General features: G+C 37.7%; 1 protein-coding gene across 3 annotated transcripts in view; it reads left to right on the forward strand.

Moving 5' to 3' along the window:
* Positions 1-4,541: 4,541 nt before the first annotated feature.
* Positions 4,542-19,990, forward strand: part of TBC1D22A (TBC1 domain family member 22A) — a 169,922-nt gene continuing 154,473 nt past the window's right edge. For 2 of the 3 annotated variants that reach the window (XM_057417910.1, XM_057417911.1), the window contains exons 1-4: positions 4,542-4,699; positions 6,693-6,749; positions 8,792-9,132; positions 9,810-9,989. In XM_057417910.1, coding sequence (XP_057273893.1) covers positions 4,638-4,699; positions 6,693-6,749; positions 8,792-9,132; positions 9,810-9,989 — 640 coding nt within the window. In that variant the 5' untranslated portion in view covers positions 4,542-4,637. Of the gene's footprint in view, positions 4,700-6,692; positions 6,750-7,464; positions 7,590-8,791; positions 9,133-9,809; positions 9,990-19,990 lie in introns of those variants that run through there. The other variant, XM_057417913.1, reaches the window with a different exon arrangement.

The following is a 19,990-nucleotide window of genomic DNA, read 5'->3' on the forward strand; positions in this document are numbered from 1 at the left end:
TTTGCCCAATTTTATTTTAAAGAACTGCTTCTTCCATTGTATTTACAGTAAAGTTGATGGATATAATAGCTCAGTAGGAAGGCATATGGATGGACCAAACAGTGATCAGCCACCATAAAAAGCCCTGAGTATTACATTCAGAAGCACTTACACCAGTTTGCTTAAGTGGTAAAAACATGCAAAAACTAATACTTCAATGTGTAGGGACCCATATGAATTCAGTTTGGGTTTTCTTTTTCTGTATTAATTAAAGCAAACAAAACCATACATACAGCAAAATGTAGTCTTGTAAGCTTGTAGAACAACTAAGTTTAAAATACAACTCACAGCTGCATCTACATTACAGCATGTTGCTGACGAAGCAATGTGAGGATAAGCATGAAAAAGCACACTCCCTAGCTTGCACAACTTTATCAGTAAATCCTCCTGGTGTGAGTGTACCTAAGTCAGCAGGGGAATGCTGTTGTCAGCTAAGTTAATTATGTTTATTATCAATCTATACTTTCCTGTCATCAGAAAAGCTTCTTTTCCAAAAATACACTGCACCTCCACAGAAAAGTCTACCTGTGTAACCATACCAACACAGCTGTATTAGCAGAAGCTCTCTATAACAGATTAGCTGAAAAACAAAACAATAAAACTGAATGTCCACTGAAACACCTGCATATATAGTTCACCAGCTCTTACACTAATAAACATCTCAGCATCTACTTTGTTCAAAACATTGCTAGTGCAAGAATATTAATCAGCCAAGAATGTGGCTTGTTTGGATGCCAGAAGCAGTGCAACTGCAGCTAAGCACAATTCAATGTTAATCAATTTCCAAAGTGCTTGTCTAGATTCTTGAGAATGTTTGAAAACTACACTGATGATAACAGCAGTGGGTGAGTCCCAGCAGTGACTGCAGTGTTGTTATACTGATTGAATGACAGTACCTGACCCCCAGCAGACCTCCTCAAATGAGTAAAGAGGTTGCCATTGAAAACTCTGTACACCTTCAGCTGCCCATGTTACATTTATGTAACCAAAAACATTAAGCATTAACACTGCTAAAATACATGCTTAGACCACCATCTCCTTCCAAGTACTATACAGCTATGAAGTTATCTCATTATGATACTCCATTAATACTGTTTTGTAAAGTCCTTTTCAAGGACATACACTTTGTGGTTGTATCAGCTTAAGTGATGGGCATAAGGAATTGCACCTAAATTACCTGATGGGGCCTTGAAAGGTTCCTCCTTCCAAATCCCTTGCATCTCCAGAACCTCGGCAACACAGGTTTAGGTGAGGCATAAAACACAGAACAAGGAAAAAATGTAACAGTGAATGGAAAGAGAATTAAAATAGTATCCCTGACTTCTTGAAAGTCAAGAAGAAAGGGTCTGTCCAGCTCTGGATGACTTCAGTCTAAGGGTCTAAACTGGCAGCAGCGGCACACAGTTTCAGAGATTTTGTGATTGTACTTGTTACAGATGTAGCCCCATTTGCAGGTCAGACCCATTCACATGAACAAATCAATGCAGCTGTTATTTGTTTCCAGTATCAAATTCTGCACCACACAAAAACTTTAAGCACCACACAACATATACTGAATACAATGAAAACTAAATAATGCAGTTAACTTTGTACTTACTTTATTATATAATGCAATAAAACTTCCATTTCTAAAACTCACCAGTTCCACATGGCTGCACCAGACTGACAAAAAAGTTAAACAGTGTTTCATCAGCATTCAGGTCAAGGATGACAGATGATTTAGGCTATCTAGGCTGAATCTAATTAAGTTTCCTTTGCACAAATATCAACAAAAAAGAAAAGAACAGAAATAGAGTTTCAACATCCATACTAATGCTAATGATAGAACATATCTTTTATGGATTATTACTTTTTTGACTGTCAAAACCAAAAGTACCTCATTTTTGTACTCTAACAGCAACAGGTCTGATTTAAATTTATCTAGCTAAGACCATGCAAAGTTTCACTCATGACCTTACAGGTTTTATCTTCACTTTAGCTAACAGGTGTAGTTCATGTTACATTATGCTTCTTGTATATTCTATTAAACTTGCTGATAGTCAAGGTCATAATGCATTACAAAAAGCTTACAGGTCCAGAATCTGTAAGAGGGATCCTATTTAAAGGACACAAGTAGGGAAGATGATGCTACCCTTATCATATTTCTCTTTAAGTAGCTTTAAAATTACTGGGACATGCAGCTTTCACTTATGGATAATGATCTACCAAGATCTCCTAAAGCAAACCCCAAAGCAGGCAGAAAAACTCATTACTTTTTATTCTTAATAATAACTTACATGTGAAATATATACTAAAGAATAAATGTCATGCTACAGGTCAGGTCTTATACTACATGGTGGTTTTTAAGTTAATTATGGTGGAATGTTCCCTGAACTATCTTTGATACATTAAGTCAGCCTTGCATTAGGATGCAGCGTAAAACCTCTGTAAGTCAGCATTACTTTCTCAGGAGCCACACCCCAAAGAATAACGTAAAATCATACTTATTTAGTTTGCAGAAGTGATGTATCCTTCGATCAGAGTGCCGAGAACTCTATAAAGACCCTCAGTCTTGTACCATTCCAAAGCAAATAAATAAAGTGGATACAATGATTGGGTGAGCCCAATCTTCAGGAAAACTTTAAAGTATAGAAAGATGGAGATGTTGGAACAAGTCCAGAGGAGGCCACAAGGATGATCAGGGGAATGGAGCACCTCCCATAGGAAGACAGGCTGAGAAAGTTGAGGCTCTTCAGCCTGGAGAAGAGAAGGCTGCATGGAGACCTCATAGCAGCCTTCCAATATCTGCAGGGGACCTACAAGGATGCCGGAGAGGGACTGTTCACCAGGGATTGTAGCAACAGAACAAAGGGTAATAGGTTTAAACTTAAACAGGGGAAGCTCAGGTTAGACAGAAGGAAGAAGTTCTTTTCTGGGTGGATGGTGAGGCACTGGAACAGGTTGCCCAAGGAAGTGGAAAATGCTCCATCCCTGGCAGTGTTCAAGGCCAGGTTGGACAGAGCCTTGGGCAACATGGTCTAGAGTGAGGTGCCCATGGTGAGGCAGCTAGAACTAGATGATCTTAAGGTCCTTTCCAACCTAAACCATTCTGTGATTACACAGTATCACAGTATGCTAGAGATTGGAAGGGACCTCGAAAGATCATCTAGTCCAATCCCCCTGCTGGAGCAGGAACACCTAGATAATGTTACACAGGAATGTGTCCAGGCGGGTTTTGAATGTCTCCAGGGAAGAAGACTCCACAACCTCCCTGGGCAGCCTGTTCCAGTGTTCCGTCACCCTCACTGAGAAGAAGTTTCTTCTCAAGTTTAAGTGGAACCTCTTGTGTTCCAGTTTGTACCCATTACCCCTTGTCCTATCATTGTTTGCCACTGAGTAGAGCCTGGCTCCATCCTCGTGACACTCCCCCTTTATATATTTATATACACTAATAAGGTCACCCCTCAGTCTCCTCTTCTCCAAACTATAGAGACCCAGTTCCCTCAGTCTTTCCTCATAAGGGAGGTGCTCCACTCCCTTAATCATCTTCGTTGCCCTGCACTGGACTCTCTCCAGCAGGTCCCTGTCCTTCTTGAACTGAGGGGCCCAGAACTGGACACAATATTCCAGATGCGGTCTCACCAGGGCAGAGTAGAGGGGAAGGAGGACCTCTCTAGACCTACTAACCACCCCCCTTCTAATACACCCCAGGATGCCATTGGCCTTCTTGGCCACAAGGGCACAGTGTTGGCTCATGGTCATCCTGTTGTCCACTAGGACCCCCAGGTCCCTCTCCCCTACACTGCTCTCTAACAGGTCGTTCCCCAAGCTATACTGGAACCTGGGGTTGTTCCTGCCCAGATGCAGGACTCTACACTTTCCTTTGTTATATTTCATCCAGTTATTCCCTGCCCAACTCTCCAGCCTGTCCAGGTCTCGCTGGATGGCAGCACAGCCTTCTGCCGTGTCAGCCACTCCTCCCAGCTTAGTGTCATCAGCAAACTTGCTGATAGTACACTCAATTCCCTCATCTAAATCATTGATGAATATATTAAATAATACTGGTCCCAGTACTGACCCTTGAGGCCTCCAACTACAGACTCAGCCCCATAGACTACAACTCTCTGGCTTCTCTCCTTCAGCCAGTTCGCAGTCCACCTCACTACCTGATCATCCAGACCACACTTCCTCAATTTAGCTGTGAGGATGCTGTGGGAGACTGTGTCACATGCTTTGCTGAAGTCAAGGTAGACCACATCCACCGCTCTGCCATCATCGATCCCGCTGCGACACCACCTCCACCACGGGAGGAGCGAGCGGTCCCACACCGACTGACCCACCACCTCCACAGCAGCCCCACTACCAGGCTTTTCTCCGCCCAACACACTCCCCTGGTGCGATTGGCTCAACCTGACCCACCCGGCAGCACTCTCACTTTTGGTTGGCTAAAAGCTCTGGGCCGCATTGTGGGGCGAATGAGAAGCAGGGTTGTTTTACGGTCCCAAAATGGCTGCGCTCTGTCCCGTTTGTGTGGAAAGGGGTGGGAGGGAGTGAAGTCTGAGGGAGCGGGTCGGGGCCGTGAGCCGCGCCGCAGGGAGGGGGATGAGGTGACGGCCGCCATGGCGAGTGAGGGCGGCAAGAAGCAGTTCTGGAAGCGGAGCGGCGCGAAGGTGCCGGGCAGGTGAGGGGGCGGCGGGAAGGTCGGGAGCGGCCGGCTGGCGGAGGCTTGTCGCTGTTCGTCCCGCTGCCAGCTGGAGTACAGGGTGTCGGCGCGGGTCTGCCTAGCTCCGCTTCGTGGTCTCCAGCGCCGGGCTCCTGGGAGCCGCCTTGGCCGCTGAATTCACCAGATGCTCGTAGATCTGTGCTCTCTGTGGCCGGCCGGTCGCTGTGGCTGGTGCGGGGCCTCTCCTCCCTGCCTTGGTTGTTTTCTGTTAGCTCAGTGCCCGGAGCGTTGCAATTGTAACTTAATGCAAGCTATGGTATTTTGAAATAGTGTGCAGGAAACTGCACTTTAGAGGCATAGAGCTGTATTTTAGCTCCTGCTTAATGTTTCAAAATAGCATCGATTTCACAATTCTCTTCCTGAAGTATAGACAGCAGACCCAGTCGTGGTATTGCAAAGAGCTACAAACACGTTCTGCTCTTCACATTTTTCTGGGAAATACATCCCCAAAGTCACATTAACTCTTTTGACCATTACGTCAGGCTGGACCGCATGTTCAGGTGATTATTTAACAGTAACTCTGCTCCCATCCCTGAGCTACTTTTGTAAGTAGAGTAATTCTGTTTCCTATATTATTTTTATAAGAGCGATGCGTGCTCTTGGTTCTTGGAGAACTGTAACTCTGCACCGTTTTCCTGAATTCAACAAAACCTGCTCGGCCTTTTAGCTCCTTCCGTTCTTAGTTACCTATAAGCAATAACTTGTAGCAGTTTTGTTTTTCTAGTTACAAACTAACCCTTTGAGTCTGACTGTTCCTGTGCTGAACTTGTTATTTTGTAACTTTGCTGAGTCCTTTAGGAGTAAATACACCTGACCCTCCTCCATTGGGTGGGGTCTATGAATAGATGCATTTAATTAACTTGAAGGCAACTGCAGGCATGTGGAAAAATAAGGATTCTGCTTTTTTTTTTTTTTTTTTTTTTTAAATGGTGCGGAGAAGGTTGATGTTGCTTTATATTTGGGTGGATTCCTATCATGGTCATTCATAGTGTCTGAAGGAAAAGGCAGATTTTGTGTGAACGCCAAAATGGAAGGGGACACCTGACTCTCATGTGAGCTAAGAGGAGAAGACTGCAGGGGCTTGATGTGTGGGGTATGCATACAGTCATGTAGGAAGGCTGGTGGTGGACTGACTCTTTCATTTGTATGGGATCACGTGAAAATTGATAGCCTTTATAAACCACCACTCAGTCATCTCTAGGGCTAATTTCACTAATATTAATACTGCTTGTGTAGTATAAATTTAAGTCTGTCAAAATTTGTGACTGCCATCTTCCTGGCTTGGTTCTATCTCAGGTTTACTAAGGTCAGGCTTATTTATGTTTATGATCTGAAGATTGGTTTTGATTTGTCAGGAGGGCATGTTTGTTTTCTTTTATGTGGTTTTTAGTGCAGGTTTAGGTAGATGTTAACGTTGTATATGATTTGCTTCTCTGACAATCAGAGTTTTGTAGTAGTAATTTCTGTTATGAAACCAGATGTAAATCTTGATGTGCCTTCTGTGGAGTTTTTCTATGTATAAAATAATTTTGTAGCTGAAAACTGAGCAAATGAACTTTTAGTTTATAGAGAGTTTTATTATTCATGAAGTAATGTGCTGTTTTGCAATGTTAAAGATAATTGTAAATAAGTCTGTCTTGGGCAGCCGCTCCTCAAAACATTTGTTTTAATACTCATGGCTTTTATTCTCTAATATGACATCTTTTGTGTTTTTATTTAAATACGTCAGTCTTTTACTTTAGTAACAGTTAAGGCCTCCTGTTAGGCAAATCTATGATTTTTTTATAAGATACTTTAATTTTAGCTTCATTATTTTTAATGTCATGAGGGATTCTTTGAAACAGAAAACTTGGAACATTTCAATTCAGCTGATTATAGGCTGTTTATTTGATACACAGAAAAAAACCCAAATGTTTTACTATTTTTGTGATAACTCTTTCTTTTCCTTTAGTATTCAACATGTGTATGGAGCTCAGCATCCACCTTTTGATCCGTTGTTGCATGGAACGTAAGTCAACCTAATATTTAAATATTCCAGGTAGCTTATATCTCCTCTGCCTTCTCTCCCCTTTTTCTTCCCTGTTGGCTGTAAAGTTTTTTGTTAGTCTTCCTTTTTCAATTTTTGTCATCATCTTGACTTCTCTGTTCTGTCTTGTCTTATGACTTCCTCATGCTTATCATATTGCGAACAACAAACAGCTGTTCAGTTCTTAAGTAGCCTGGATTGCCAGCATTTATTATCTGTTTGCAGTGTCTTACACATTGAAAATCGTAGGGTAAATATTTGGGTGTAAGCAGCTTTCCTGCATGCAACTTTATGTGGATGGATTGGCTTTCTTTGCCTGTAAGAGAAAAGAGTCAGGTTGTGATGTAGATCATTTTGAGGCAAAGGTGTGCATTTTGACTTGTGAGGAGTCAGTAGGTAGAATAAATTTTAGTGCTTTGAAAGTTGATTGCCATAGATCATGACTATTTGGTATCAGAACACAATGTACATGAAAATGGTAGCATTATGCTAAACATCATTAGTAACCAAATATATTTCATGCTGATAAGCCAAAATGATTTTCATCTCCTTTTGCCTGAGGGCTACAGAAAAATGCTGCTTTCTGATAGCTCCTACTTCTCTGTGTATTACATTTTGCTTTATTGTATTTTGTTTGTCTTTTGAAAGACAGTTTAAGTTTTGTCAAGGACAGAATTGTTTCTGGTTTGTTGGTAGAGTTCTCAGCTCCTTGGAAACCAGCATTGCTGTTGAAATGTTGGTGTGTGTGAGAATTTTGGGAAAAGTGTATGACCAATGAAATGAACTGTCCAAAGTGGCAAGGACAAAACATAAGGGAAGGAGGTGATTTTTTTTTTTTTTTTCTTCTTCCAAAAGCTGATTTGAAATGGCACAAGAGATAAACACATGCTAGTTAATTTTCAGATGATACAGAATTGAAGGCAGTTGAAATGTGTAACCTTGAGGACTGAAGAAAAAGGAACGGGATGAATTGGTTCAAAATGTGGAGTTATTAAGTATGTTAAAGAACTTTAACTTACACTTCCACTTAATGGGAGTTAAATGTGGAGAGACCCAGTAACAAAAACTAGAAGCTAACTGCTTGAAATGATGACAGGAGAAAGACCTTGCTATTTTAGATAATGATAACCTGGATGAAAGTGTTAGTTTTGTAACACCTGTTAGGAAAGATATTCCTTGTAATACATAACAGAAACATTACTGACATTGTATGAGGACTATGTAAGAACTTTTTCTGATTTCCAATTCTGGCTGCCTTGTCTTTACAGGAAAAAAAAGCAAATGAGCACAGGTGGAAAGACAGGAATGGCAGGAAAAGCAATGGAGTTAATGGCGTTAACTTTTTTCTTGGGAGCAGACTGGGATGCTCTCTCAACTTTATACCTTGTTTAGCTGAAATCTGAAGAGATATGTGACTGCTTGGTATTGTAAGTGAGAGCAAGTGTCAAGCTGGAGAGGAATGCTTAATTCTTTTCTGTTATACTGTGTGTTGACAGAGGGATGAAAGGTTAGGAGCTGATCAGGGTACACTCTAGACTAGCAACTAGAGGAAATATCCTGCCTATAAGCAGAGCAAAGTTCCGAGGCAAATTGAGCTGGATCGCCTGTATAGGGAGGAATGGTAGATGTAATGAGTTTTAAGGTGAGACTTTGTTTATGGCATGATTACATGATTGGTTATGATGACATGAGTAGACCTGATGACTTGATTATTGCTGCTGTGTTGTTATGCAGAAATTGCAGTCTACAGAAATTTGTGAAGCAAGAGAAGTGCAACACCTCCTGTCTATCTTTTAAACTATTGCAGTAGTATTCTGTTTATTTGTCTTTTGGGTTGGTCTATTTTTTTGTTGTTGTTTGGTGTGGATTTTGGTGGGTTTTTTTAACAGTAACATGACTGGAGGAAGCTTAAATTTTGCTACCTATATAATGTCAAGCATGGGCTTTTTTTTTTGGCCTTCTCCATGGTGTTTTTCGTACTCCATTACTAGTTCTTTAAATATTGTTTACTTGTTTTTGAACAGCTTGGTAAAACCAGGTTCAAAGCCACCTACAACTCCAGTGAAACTAAAGAAAGTCAGCACCTTCCAAGAATTTGAAAGTAACACGAGTGATGCTTGGGATCTTGGGGATGACGATGATGAACTCTTAGCAATAGCTGCTGAAAACTTAAATACAGAAGTGGTCATGGAAACGGCTCACAAAGTAATTGAGAATCATAGCAAGCTACAAGAGCAGCATAAATTTCAGGAAGAACATCTACAGGAAGAAAAACAAGTAGAATCTGCAGAATTGACTTCGATTGCATGTGGTGATAATAGGCTTGTTAAATCAATCAGTGAAGGTCATACATCGAGCTCATCAGGTATGTTTAAAAAATGAAAAAGATGTTGAAAATCAAATGAGGGGACTACTATTTGCTCTTTAAGACATTAACCCCTTCCCAACCTTTTCATAGTACCACAGGAAAATAGTAGTAATCAATATTGATTTGAGGGAGGCACTGTATGCCTTACTGAACTTTAAAGTATGTGTGTGAGAAATACAGGGGTGAGGGAAGGATAATTAAACTTTTGTGTTTTCAGCATTATTACATCCTCAGTTTTGGAAGGAAGCTGCACTACTGAATGCATTTTAATGGTTAACTGCACCAAGTTGTGTGTAGTTAATAGTATTCCTACCGCTGTGAAAATTTCTTATTAAAATACTACTGTATAAAGCATATTCAAAAATTGGAGAAAAACATGCATGTGAATTGGGAAGTTCATCCTTTATGTGATCTGTTCTGTGGTATACGTATAAACTTTAAAGTAAGATTTTAGAAATCAAAGCTGTTGGTCTGCTCCCTAATTGGTGTGGTTTAATTGTGGAACACTGCTTGGAAGAGGAATGCTCCTCCTGCTAAATCCAAATGATTTGAAGTCCTAACTTGTGCTGTACTTGAGTTTACCTAATTCTATTTTAAATTTACAAATTAAATTCAAGTTATGAGTAGCCTTCTCAGTAGCTGAGGCTAACTGTTGTGAATCTTTTTCTCTTCAGATAATGCTAGTGAAAATACTTCCATGCAGAGATCACAGTCCCTTCCACAAACTTCCACCCCTCCCTTGGTGAGTGGAATGGCAGACTGTAATACCTCAGTTACTCCTGCATTAACTGAAAGAGAAGCATCCCGATTAGACAAATTTAAGCTGCTACTTGCTGGCCCCAATACAGATCTTGGTGAGTATTTCTCATAGGAGCTATGAATTACATGTAAATTATTATTTAACTATATATTTTCTGTTTCATGTACTGTTCTGCCTGATGGTTTGTTGAGTATCTAATCCTTTCAGCATTTAGAATTGATCTTGCAAAAGGCAGAATAAAATTGAATGCTTGTTGTATTCAGGCTTGTGATACTCAATTTGTGTACATCCTACTAATATGTAAGGTGTTAGTTGCCTTTTTGTTCTTTTCTTTCTCACGTTATTTTTTCCTACTGGGCTAACCTCTGGAGGAAAACCAAACTATAATTAGCTGTGTTTAGTGTTAATACCTGTTAATGGAACAGCATGTAGTACAGGAATGATTCTCACACTTAGGAATATGGATATGAAAAATGATGAGGCGTGGAAGTATTGTTGCTTGTCTACTCGGCATTCATGTTCACAGACTGATACAGCAGTAGTTCTGTGTCTCATCTGTGAATGGTGACAACATGTTAATGTGAAAACAAATGTTTTGTCAGATAACTTGACTGTTCCCTTTGTGCACTGGATTTTCACTGCTGAATAGTAAATACAAGTGCTGAGAGAATATCACAGAATCTCATGGCTTTGTCTCCCACACTCTTAAGGAAGGAAGTAGAAATTGCATGTTTGCTGTTCTTGAATTGAAGGTTTCCTGCTCAGTAGTGGTCATGAGAAAATCAATCTGAGACTTCAGTGTAATATAGTCCAAGTTGTATCTTCCTTTCCGTGCCCCCACTGTGTGCTGTGTCTTATTGTGAGATTGATGCTAGCGAAGTAGAACTATGGAAATAATACTAACTAGATGAGACATATCACTTCAGTGAGTTAGACATTCTTATAAATTGCAGCTCTGAACAAACTGAGTTTTTAGAATAAATTACATGTGTAATTTGTTTTATATAAAAACATTTTATATAAGCTTCAAAATGGTACTCAAGTATCGCTTTTTCCCCTTTAATCTAACAGATGTTATGAGCTATGTGATTGTGACCGACATAAAAGCTCACAACTTTTCAGAATGTCGTAATAGCAGAAATCTTTGTTACATAAGGTTGGAAAGTCAGAAGGAAGATAAAGTTTGATTTTAAACCTATCCATTTTGCTTTTGCTGTCCTATTCAATGTGAATACTTTCTCAGTAAATCAAATTTAGCGATTAAAGTAAAACATTTTGAAGGGAATGCAAGAAAATTTCCACTTTATTAGGAGTGCAGTCATCCTGACTGTGGTGAGAGTTTAGGCAATGTTATTTAAACAAACCATGTTTGGTTTTTTTCTGCATTGAACTTTGTAAATTTCAAATGGAAATGTGCATAGGAATACAAAATTTGAGGATGTTGCTCATAAGCTTTCAATATTCTTTCCCTATTACTATATATATTACTAATAATGCCTTTTCTGTCTTAGTTTACAGGAAGCTTGGTTTTTTTTTTCTCTTGCTGTACAATCTGTAATGAGTACAGAATTTGAAACTGTGTGAATAAGAATTTTAAGCCCAGTTTTTATTTTTTGATATAAATGTATTGACTTTTGTATCTGGGATATATCCAATAGCATTCCCTAATATATCTATCAATAATACAGGAACTTTCTTAATGGAAGGGTTGAACTCTTTATTGATGACAAGCAAACTCGTAATGATCATCAAGTTTGTAATAGTAGGTCATATGTGGTGGTAGTTCTTGGACTACATTATATGGACCTATTAGGGAAAGTGTGTGTATGCATATATATATGTGTGCAAACATGTATATGCATGTGACCATATGTATGGTTCATCAGAATCTGGTGTGTGCATGTGTGTATGCATTTTTGAGAGATGTTTGGTTTAGTTCTCTGTGTTACAATGAAGACTATGTTTAGAAAGGTTTCTTCATGTACAATGACAGTACTAGAGTGTGAAACTGTCGTGTGCTCTGTGGTGGTTTGTTTCAGTTTTTTTCTTCCTTTGTGGGTTGGTTTGTTTCTGATTTTGTTAGGATTTTTTTTGTTTTGTTTTTTTTGTCCCTTCATAGTTATACTGAAGGTGGACTAAAGGTAGAACTAGATAACGGGCTCAAAACTGAGATTTGTGGTGAGTAATGAAGGGACAGGTAGCTGCTCTGCTGCAGCTTTGCAGCTTGCTCATTCTCTGTGTGTGTGATGTTGTGGTGTGTGTGTGACGTGGTATGTGTGAGTCTTTGTTTTGTGTTAGATCCACGGATAGTTTGGTTTTGTTTCTCATGATGAATTGAATTAGTAAGTAGTTGTCTTGGAGACATTTTAGCAAGTGTTTCTGTTCATTTCTGCATGTAGTAGTATTGGTTTTGCTTGGAAGTAGTAGAAGCAGAAGTATTTCTATTGACTTTGTTTTCTTGGCATAATTTTGCGTATTATTGAAAGAGATTGTGCGACTAGTCCTTTTTCTGCATCCTTTCAAAGCAATATAAAAATAAGTTAATCTGTGGAACTGAAACAGTGTCATGCACATTTTCAGCTGGGGTTTTTCTCTTATCATAACATGAGAAATCAACATGGACTAAGAACAAAATAATAAAATGACCTTGAAATCCTTTCAGTCACACTTGAATAATCATTATCCTATAAAGACACCATAAAATGCATTGTTAGTCTTCTATGTCAACAAAAGGTTGTGAAAGAGTGTGTTCTTTTACAAGAAAAATCTCAAAAAGATGAATTGGGCATATAGATTTGGAAGTGAAGATTATTTTAGTCGTTGAAGTCCACCAACAGATTTTGGAGTTGGGTTTGCTCCGCAAGTTGGATCTTACAAAGTTGTGGAAATAGGTAGATTTCATCAACCCCATAAAATTATACATTGAGCAAAAAAATATACCAGGTATAGACTGTAATTGGGATTTGAATCCCCATGTAAATATTACATAAATATGTAATAATAGAAGCATTCTCAAAGTTTCTCTGTACAGTTTTATCCAGCAGATGTTTACATACACTTATGTACGCTTTATCCAGCAAATGCTTACACACACTTGATTTAACAGGTCAAGGTGCAATCTGAGAACATGAACTAGGAAAGGAAGGAAAAAACCCCACCCCAGAATTCTAAGAACATGAAAGAACTAATTCTTTTAGGTTAATTAACACTTATTTATGAATAAATAAACTGTAAATAAAAGCCTATTTCCATGTCTCAAAAGTGCCCTTAAATAATTTCTAACATTTTTGTAGAGCTGAACTAATAAACTTACTGTTGTAATTTATAATTGCCCTTGTAGTTGTTCCGAGTCTTCCCTTAAGTCCTCCTAACACACTTTGCTTCTCTTTCCTGTAGGCATTTTTGTTGTTTGCATGATAAATAGATGCAAATAATATGCCTTATTTCCATTTGGCATTTTTTTATTTGACTATTGGTATGTTATTACCTCTAATATAAATAGGGAAAGTAGAATATTAATTGAATGTCAAGATTAGTTAGCTATATGAACTCCTCTTGTAGCTCTTATAGAAATGTTACTTCTAGGTATATGATTTGTGCCGCAGGAGAGAGATATTCAAGAGCCCTGCTGGTATACTCTCAAGTAGTAATATAATGCAAAGAATGGGAAGAATAATCTTAAAATTAAAATTATGGAATGAAAGCTGCTAAAGTGGCTGAGCTGTGTTACAGCAAGAAATGTGGGCTGGTAGAAGGAGCCCGTTGCAAGAAGCAGTTTGGACTTTAGGACTGACCCCTGTAGAGAGATCATATAGAGGCATACTAGGTGCACATTCAGGAGGCAGGATAGGACTAGAGATAGCAGTACAGATGTGTTTAGTAGACAGCTGAAGAGTAGACTGTAAGGGCCTGTGTGTCTGTGTAGCTTCCTTACTCCTGGTACTGTATGCCAACTTATTCAGAGGGAACAATTTACACTAGTTGTTTTGTGCAATCAACCTGTGCTTATGCTTGCCTTGCAGTCAATTTGGTGTACATTTACTTCATTTTGGGCCTTGTCTTTCCTTGTAATGGACCTTGCTTTACTGAATGAGATGGGCTATGTTCTTGCAGAATCTTCTGTAAATAGCTGGTTGCTTTAAGAGGATGGGAGGGGACTGTAGGGGGCTTTAACAAGTGGAAGGAGAAGGTCTCTGTGAAGAAATTTCTTTCCTTCAATGGGCCATTTTTTACGTATTTAAGAGGGACACTACTGCTACAGGTAAAACACTGTACAAGATACTTTAATGCTATTAGATTTGTTAGACTTGTGTTTTTAGGAAGCTGTTTGCTGTGCAAAGACAATGTAAGCAAATTGTTGATAAAATTGGGCTGACTTATAGCAACAAAGTCATCTTGTAACCTCAACATAGTAGATGTACAATAGGTTTTGTAACATCAATTTAAAGAATAGGCTGTTAAAACAGTTTGTTAACTCCCTATTTATCTTAAAATCAAGTAATTTTCTGCCCTTTTTTTTTCCACACATATAGCTAATGGGTATGTAATTGGGTGTCAAACATGTTTATTTAAATCAACAACAACCAACAATAAGCTTGGTATAGTGTGTTGTCTTGATTTAATGAAGCTTCATAACATTGCCATGCTGCTGTTATGCAGCCTAGCACACAGATATAATTTTTCAAAGTTAAAACAACTTATTTCTTAAGATGTAAAGTTGTTCTCATGTTAAGTTGACTTTTTTACTTAGTCACAGCGTATTCCAAGTTGAACAAAATAACAGATTGATGTTTTAGAATACTGCCTTGGTAAAAAAAATGGAAGGCCCTGTAGAAGCACCAATGAGAATGGTAAAGCATTCCTATCGTAAATCTACTCATATTGCTGTATCCTGTATTCAAATTACAAAGCTCTATTTCATTGAACGTTGTAAAAATTCATTTATATATCTCTCTCATTCTGATAAAATCTCTTAAAAAGAAAACCTTTGCAGAGAGCACCACAAGCTGCTAAGTGGGGTGCTGTCTCTTAGCAAGTCCTTTACTAACTATAGAAGTAGTATGTAATGTGAAGTCTTACAGAATATATGAAGAATAGCTGAACCTTTGATCTGATAGCAAAAGTTAATTACATAATTTTGCACAAATTACAAATGGTGTAATCTCAGATTATCTCATAACAATAGAGGTTTTCTCTGTGTACTATAAGAATTCTAGGGTGGTTCTCTAGAAATGAAATTTAGAAAGAAAACTTATATGTGTTGTCTTATCACAGTAGTCATCTATAATGTTGCAACAGCATGAAAAGTAGTATTTTCCTGTTTGTGCTTACAGTTGTTTATACATTCTAGATGTATATTAAACCTGATTAAACAGTAATTATAATCTTGTTTATTTATGGTTCATAAATATAGTAGTCTGTAACAGCAGTATATTATGTCCTTTAAAACTGTCAAACTGATGTTATTGAAAATTTTCAATAACTTTATAAAATGCATTAATTGAAATGAACTTGATTAATTTTGTACCCAGCTTCATTAATTTTGCTGCACTGAACTGCATAGTGATTTATCTCTGTGCTTCTAGTCCATCCATGTCACTTAGAATTTTATTGCCCCCTGCAGTTTCCAGTTATCTGCAATTGATCCTGTTAGTGCTTATTCTTCTTCCAGTTTGTTGTTATATAGTATAAAACGAACATGTGTCCTACCACTGCTTCATATGACATGCCATTAGTCATATCTTTTTAAACTAGTATCACTGAAAGGTGTCCTTACTGATTCCTGTTGTGTTCTAGTTAACTTGTTACTTGCAAAACATGCTTGCTTTTTCAGTTAATATAGTTAATAAACAAGACTAATAAAAAAAAGTCAGTACTCTACCAGTAGGTTTTGGAACTTGGTGCTAAATATCCATAAATGATTCCTTATGTTTGGTTTTTGCAGGGTTAGTATTTTTGCTGCTTTTTTTCATCTAATAGTCCATCTATCAAACCCATATGTCTTCAATTTAATGGCAGGAATGTTGTGGAGGACTGTATGAAAGGCCTTATGGAAGAGCTGTAGTTGGAATCAATACTTTCAAGAGAAGAAACTTTCATTTGCTTTGTTTTCTTCTTGTCTTTCTGTCTTTCACTGTTGTCTTAACAAGGGTTTGTTAATTTTGACTTGAACATAGACTCCTTCCTGTTCCAGGTTCCAAGCACAAACTATCATTGAATTAAGTTTCTACTGAAAAAAAAAAGACTTTAAGATTCTACAGCTGCAGATTTATTAACAAGCAAAATAATATTCTCCTTTTCTCAGCTCTGAAAAAGGAGTCTGTACCCTAAATCTTTGCCTTTTTTTTTTTTTTTCAGTCAGGAAGTTTGGTATTCAAGTGTGATTTAATGAACTGTTATGGGAAGTGGTGGACTACACAGGCCTACTTCTGAGGGACTAGGGCTCTAGCCCTAGCTCTTCTGGACTTCTTTCAGGAAATATTTACCTATAAATCAGTGATCTCTTATCTGATCTTCGTTAATACCAATTGCAGCAGTATGGCATAGAGAATAAAACTTCATTTTTGTGCTGAGGCACACAGAGATCATTAACCTTTGATTTGCACACCACTCAAAGAAATGTGCTCTAGCACAGCCTTTAAAAGTCCTATGTCATATTCATGGCAGTAGGTCTCCTTGAGTAAGAGCGGAGCTCCGTAATAATTCTGTTTCCGAATGAGTTTGGACCTAGAGCATTACAGTGGGACTGTAAGTTCAGCTGATGCGAAGGGATTATAAAAAAAATTCCCAAATTCCTGTGTACACACAGGATAACCTTGTTAGTTACCCCTAACTGACATTGGAAAAAAAAATAAAAGGAATTAGGCAGCATTCTACTACAAATTTCAAGATTATTTAATTAAATTCTTTTCATGGCAGTTTTAGTTTTAGCGGAGTTTTTAAGGGATCATATACCCTTCACTGTATTGATTTGTGATCAGATGTTCAAGACTCATTCTAAGCTTGAGCCACGTGGCAGACAATAGGATTCGGAGGAATATTTTATTCTGGATGAAATAGGAGAAAGAAAGATACTATATGATGAGTTATTCCTTTATGTTTGTTTTTTAATGTATTTTTCTTCAGTGTGCTATCTCCCTTTCTTTGCAGCTATTATCATGAATTTACACAGATACTGTGCGAAATCTGCATTATCATAGTAAAAGAGACTTGGGTGAGAAGTTCAGTGCTCCCTGTGGTAGTTAATAGTTATAGGCCTTTCAAAGGAGCAGCCTCTCCCTTGCTTTCCACACCATCGTGCAGATGACACAGCAGGAAACGAACTTACTAGGAATGTCACCAACAAGGCTATTCAGAACTTTGACCTTTCTATGGGCCCTGGGGCTTTTGAACATCAAGATTAGTAATTTACATGTTGCAATGAGTGGCATATCCTGCTGGTAAATCAGTTTAGCGAAGCTCAAGGAAGTATAACTAATCCTGTTTATTTTCTTGCCACCATCTCTTTCACTTTTAATAAAATAGAAAATTATAGTTACTTCCATAGCAGGAAATCCAGAAACGGAAGATTTATATAGAAAAATATATGTAAAGCAGTGACTGCCTGGGAAGGTGATCACAGTGGAGGATACTTCACTGTGTATGTTTGTGCTATGCTACCTTCCTGATACTGATTATTGATTAGATATTCCCCCACATGTTTTTTATCAATAAGGGACAAATGCTCTAGAGATGTAATTCATGTTCACAGTTGACTGAAAAAACCTTATGTGGATTAGAGCTCATGGACTGGGCTTTTTGTTAGTGGGGAAAGCTGTCTATTACTATTTCTTGTGAATAACTGCATTAATTTTGTGGCTTGGTAATCTAGACATCTATCTGTTAATCCTGATTATTTTAATTGTGCAAGAACCAGTGTTGGATTACATTTTGAATGTAGATTTTTTTAATAGTCTGTTTTGTAGGCGTCTTAATGACAGGGAGCTTTAATATTATATGTAATAAGTCATACAATTTCTTTCCAAACAGGAGAAATAAATACTGTCATTTCTAAATAAGTGGGAAAATTGTCTCCTTTAATTAACTGGTACTGTAAGTGGTATTTCCTATATTCTCTATTTCTGTATAGAGAGATACCTTAGTTCTACTTGGAAAGTTTGTTAGAGACTGAGTGGCTTTAATGTGAAAATAAAACCAGTTTAGGATGCACAAAGAATTGAACGTTATAGGAGAGCTATGAAACACTATAATGCCATTTAAAATCTTATGCTGGCATAGCTGTTCTCTATTCCTTATTTTCATAATTTACATTATTGGCTTCACTTTTGCAGTTCTTGGTGGTTTTTTTTATCTTTTGCCTTAGTTTTCCTAATCTTCTGTTCACTTGCTTTTTTTTTTTGTAACTTCTAAAACCAACCTCATCTACATTTGCTTCTCAGACTTTCTCCATGAAATAGCAGACAAGATGTTCTTTCCTGTTCTTTTCTACCAGAGGTCCTGAAAAGTGTTTTACCCTGTAGTTAGGACACTAGATTAGGCTTTATTTCCTCTTTTCTGCATATAGTCAGACAACTTTGCTCCATTGAGATGATTAAGGACAGTATTTGGTTAAAAAAATTAATGAATTGCCCAACAGAGCTATTACTCATTTTGGAATCCAGTTGCTGCAGTTGCCATAGTAATAACAAGCCCTTTATTAAAGCTATTTTCTATATGTACTGCCTGTATTATAACATGCTGTTGGGGGAGCTGCGGTTCTGTGCATCTGTGCTCTTGACAGAATTTTCCAGCTTTGTATAGTTAAATTCTCTAAGGAATTTATGTTATAGGAACATAAAACATGTAAATCTAGTTTATCATATCTGTCATGGAGTTGTTCATGCAGGCCATCACTTCATGTAGCCATTTACAGTAATCTCAATGATATAACAGCTGTATCAAGAGTGAATAATACATACTGAGAAATTTTGAACTCCTTTAATATTTCTTGGCTTATTTTTTATTTATTTGTAACTGATAGAATGATGAGCTTGTAGTTCCAAGAAAAATACTTGTAGTCTTGACTGTTTACCCTCATGTGTTTCAGGCTTAATGGGTAATAGCTCGTGGGGTTAGAAAGTTGGCAATTTAATGGCGTGTTTTCTTTGTAGAATGCCCCCTGAAATATTTATGGAATATAAAGACTCTTTAAATCTACTGCAGTAAAAGGGCACTGTCTCAAGATTTCTTTTAGAATAATTGCTTTAAACTGTTCCCTCTTCAGAGAGGAAAAAATGCATATCTGATTGTGTTGTAGTAAGGTAGATGAAACAAAATTTTCCAAAATTACTTGAGTTATATCAATTTGAAGTATTTGCATACCACATTATCTCTTCATAATAAGATAGCCTAAACCAACAATGTTTCTGCAAAAAATAAATGCTGCCTCCTAAGCGGAAGTGACAGTTAGCTAGTGTTAGCAAATGGAGATATTTTTGGTGTAAAACCCAGAGGGGTTTATAAATATTTTGATATTTATTGTTCATAGAAGTATATAAAATAAGGAGACAACTGAAAGACGGAGTAGCGTTAGGGTTCAAAGTGGTGCTTCAGAAGGTATCTATTCAATCTGGGACAGAGCTTATAGACAGGGTTTTACAAATACTGCTTTTGGATCTGGCTAATTTCAGCTCCAAAGCAGTAAGTTAAACTTAATTCTGTGCTGGCATTTTTAACAGGTGGTCTTGTCTGGGTAAGAATGTTTTATAACTGCTCATTTTCAAAATAATTGTGCTGGAATTTTAAGAAAACATTAATTGTATTGAAGCAATGATATTTTTTTCAGTACTGTCTTGGGTGAGAATGTGTGTCTGATTTGTAGGTGGCATTAAAACTCCTTTGTAGAAATCCTGTGCTGCAGAGCATGTTCTTCACCTCATAAGTAGGACATCTAATTCCTTGGGAAATCTACAAGGGGAAAGAGTTGGTATAATGACAGTAAATTGAAATTATGCTTTGACTATGGAGAATGTAACATTTCAACCAATGCCAAATAGTTTAATGGTTAATGAGATATTAAATAGAGGACAAGTTTCAAATATAAGTGCAAGTACATGC

Source organism: Pezoporus wallicus, unplaced genomic scaffold (genome assembly GCF_028554395.1).
Source record: "Pezoporus wallicus isolate ANWC-B61680 ecotype Strahan unplaced genomic scaffold, APGP_CSIRO_Pwel_v1 contig_5542, whole genome shotgun sequence".
NCBI classification, from domain to species: Eukaryota; Metazoa; Chordata; class Aves; order Psittaciformes; family Psittacidae; genus Pezoporus; species Pezoporus wallicus.